The sequence below is a fragment of the Pseudopipra pipra genome, chromosome W (assembly GCF_036250125.1).
Source record: "Pseudopipra pipra isolate bDixPip1 chromosome W, bDixPip1.hap1, whole genome shotgun sequence".
NCBI lineage: Eukaryota > Metazoa > Chordata > Aves > Passeriformes > Pipridae > Pseudopipra > Pseudopipra pipra.
In genome coordinates, this window is record NC_087580.1 from 31,672,484 (window position 1) to 31,674,435 (window position 1,952).

Sequence of the window (1,952 nt, forward strand, 5' to 3'; positions counted from 1 at the left end):
GTCAAAATTATTTTAAGGATACTCTGTGCCTCTCTTCTGCAGTACAAATTGCTCCAAGACAACAGTACAGGAATTGAACTCTTCCATCAAAGCTGGGTTCCATGTGATATCCCCTGTGATCATGAGAGCTGTCACAAACCAGCTCCATGTCTGCACTGCAGCAGAGCAAAGCTGAGTCCTTGGCAGCACATGGGCAGAGCTCCTGCTCCTCACAGCACCCTCAGAGAGCAGAAACCAGAGAAAAGAAAGGCCTTGACTTGGAGGGGATTTCCCTGAAAAATGCACTGGCTTTGCTGAGAGAGGGCTGTCTTAATTGTTCCCTGTCCTTTCCTTTTCTGAACAGACCCTGTCCTAAGGAGCAGCAAATGTCCAACAGCAGCTCCCTCACCCATTTCCTCCTCCTGGCATTCGCAGACAGGCGGGAGTTGCAGCTCCTGCACTTCTGGCTCTTCCTGGCCATCTCCCTGGCTGCCCTCCTGGCCAATGGCCTCATCCTCAGTGCCATAGCCTGTGACCACCACCTGCACACCCCCATGGGCTTCTTCCTGCTCAACCTCTCCCTCACAGACCTGGGCTGCATCTGCACCACTGTCCCCAAAGCCATGCATAATTCCCTCTGGGGCACCACAGCCATCTCCTATGCAGGATGTGCTGCCCAGGTCTTTTTACTTTTCTTTTTTATTTCAGCAGAGTTTTCCCTCCTCACCATCATGTGCTACGACCGCTACGTTGCCATCTGCAAACCCCTGCACTACGGGACCCTCCTGGGCAGCAGAGCTTGTGCCCACATGGCAGCAGCTGCCTGGGCCACTGGGTTTCTCTATTCTCTGCTGCACACAGCCAACACATTTTCCCTGCCCCTGTGCCAGGGCAATGCCCTGGGCCAGTTCTTCTGTGAAATCCCACACATCCTCAAGCTCTCCTGCTCACACTCAGGCTACCTCAGGGAAATTGGGCTTCTTCGGGTTAGTGCTTGTTTTTGTTTTGGTTGTTTCATTTTCATTGTTTTCTCCTATGTGCAGATCTTCAGGGCTGTGCTGAGGATCCCCTCTCAGCAGGGACGGCACAAAGCCTTTTCCACGTGCCTCCCTCACCTGGCCGTGGTCTCCCTGTTTCTCAGCACTGCCATATTTGCCTACCTGAAGCCCCCCTCCATCTCCTCCCCATCACTGGATCTTGCCCTCTCAGTTCTGTATTCGGTGGTGCCTCCAGCACTGAACCCCCTCATCTACAGCCTCAGGAACCAGGAGCTCAAGGATGCCATAAAGAAAATGATAACTGGATTTAGAGTCAATAATAAAGTGTGTCTTTTATTCTGCATAACATTCCAAATGTAACTCATTGCAATCTAAGCCTTTTTTCACCTATATGTCCCTTTTATTGTCAATACATTTCCTCACTCTTTTTCTACTTTTATAATGTTATCCACAAATCAATGGCTTTGCTCATGGGATTTCTACATCAATATCTACCCTTCTTCTGTAATTCAAAGACTTTCAAAAGGCTTGTTCTCTGTACATTTGAGTAGAATGAAGTTCCCTGCCCTGACCTGTGTGTCCAAGATGCTTCCTCAGCCCTTCTCTGGAGCCACAGGGGCAGTGCCTGTGAGCAGAGCTGGAGGGAAGAGACTCCCAGCACAGCAGCACAGCCAGGGACAAGGGCTGTTCCTTCCACATCTGCTCTTTCCAGCTCCACACTGTCCTTCCCAGCCCTGCTGTGGGTGCAAGGCCTGATTGTTCTGGCAGCTTGGGCACAGTCCTGCTGTGTGTCCGTGCTGGGATCACAGGCAGGGACAGGCCCTGGGCACTGCTGGCACAGAGCTGGGCTCCACACCAGCAGCTCCAGCAGCCAAGGGCATCTCCTGAGGGCAGGGCAGGAAGGCTTCAGGCTCTTTCTCCACAGTCACCCTCAGCAATGTGCTCCAGGAATGCCCTGGCAAAGCAAATGCCAGT

At 52.1% G+C, this 1,952-nt stretch overlaps 1 protein-coding gene across 1 annotated transcript; it reads left to right on the forward strand.

Annotated features, from left to right (window-relative positions):
* Positions 1-323: 323 nt before the first annotated feature.
* LOC135404576 (olfactory receptor 14J1-like) lies at positions 324-1,337 on the forward strand. The gene has a single exon (XM_064639312.1). It carries the CDS (start codon positions 366-368, stop codon positions 1,335-1,337), a length of 972 nt encoding a protein of 323 aa, XP_064495382.1. The 5' UTR covers positions 324-365.
* The last annotated feature ends 615 nt before the right edge of the window (positions 1,338-1,952 follow it).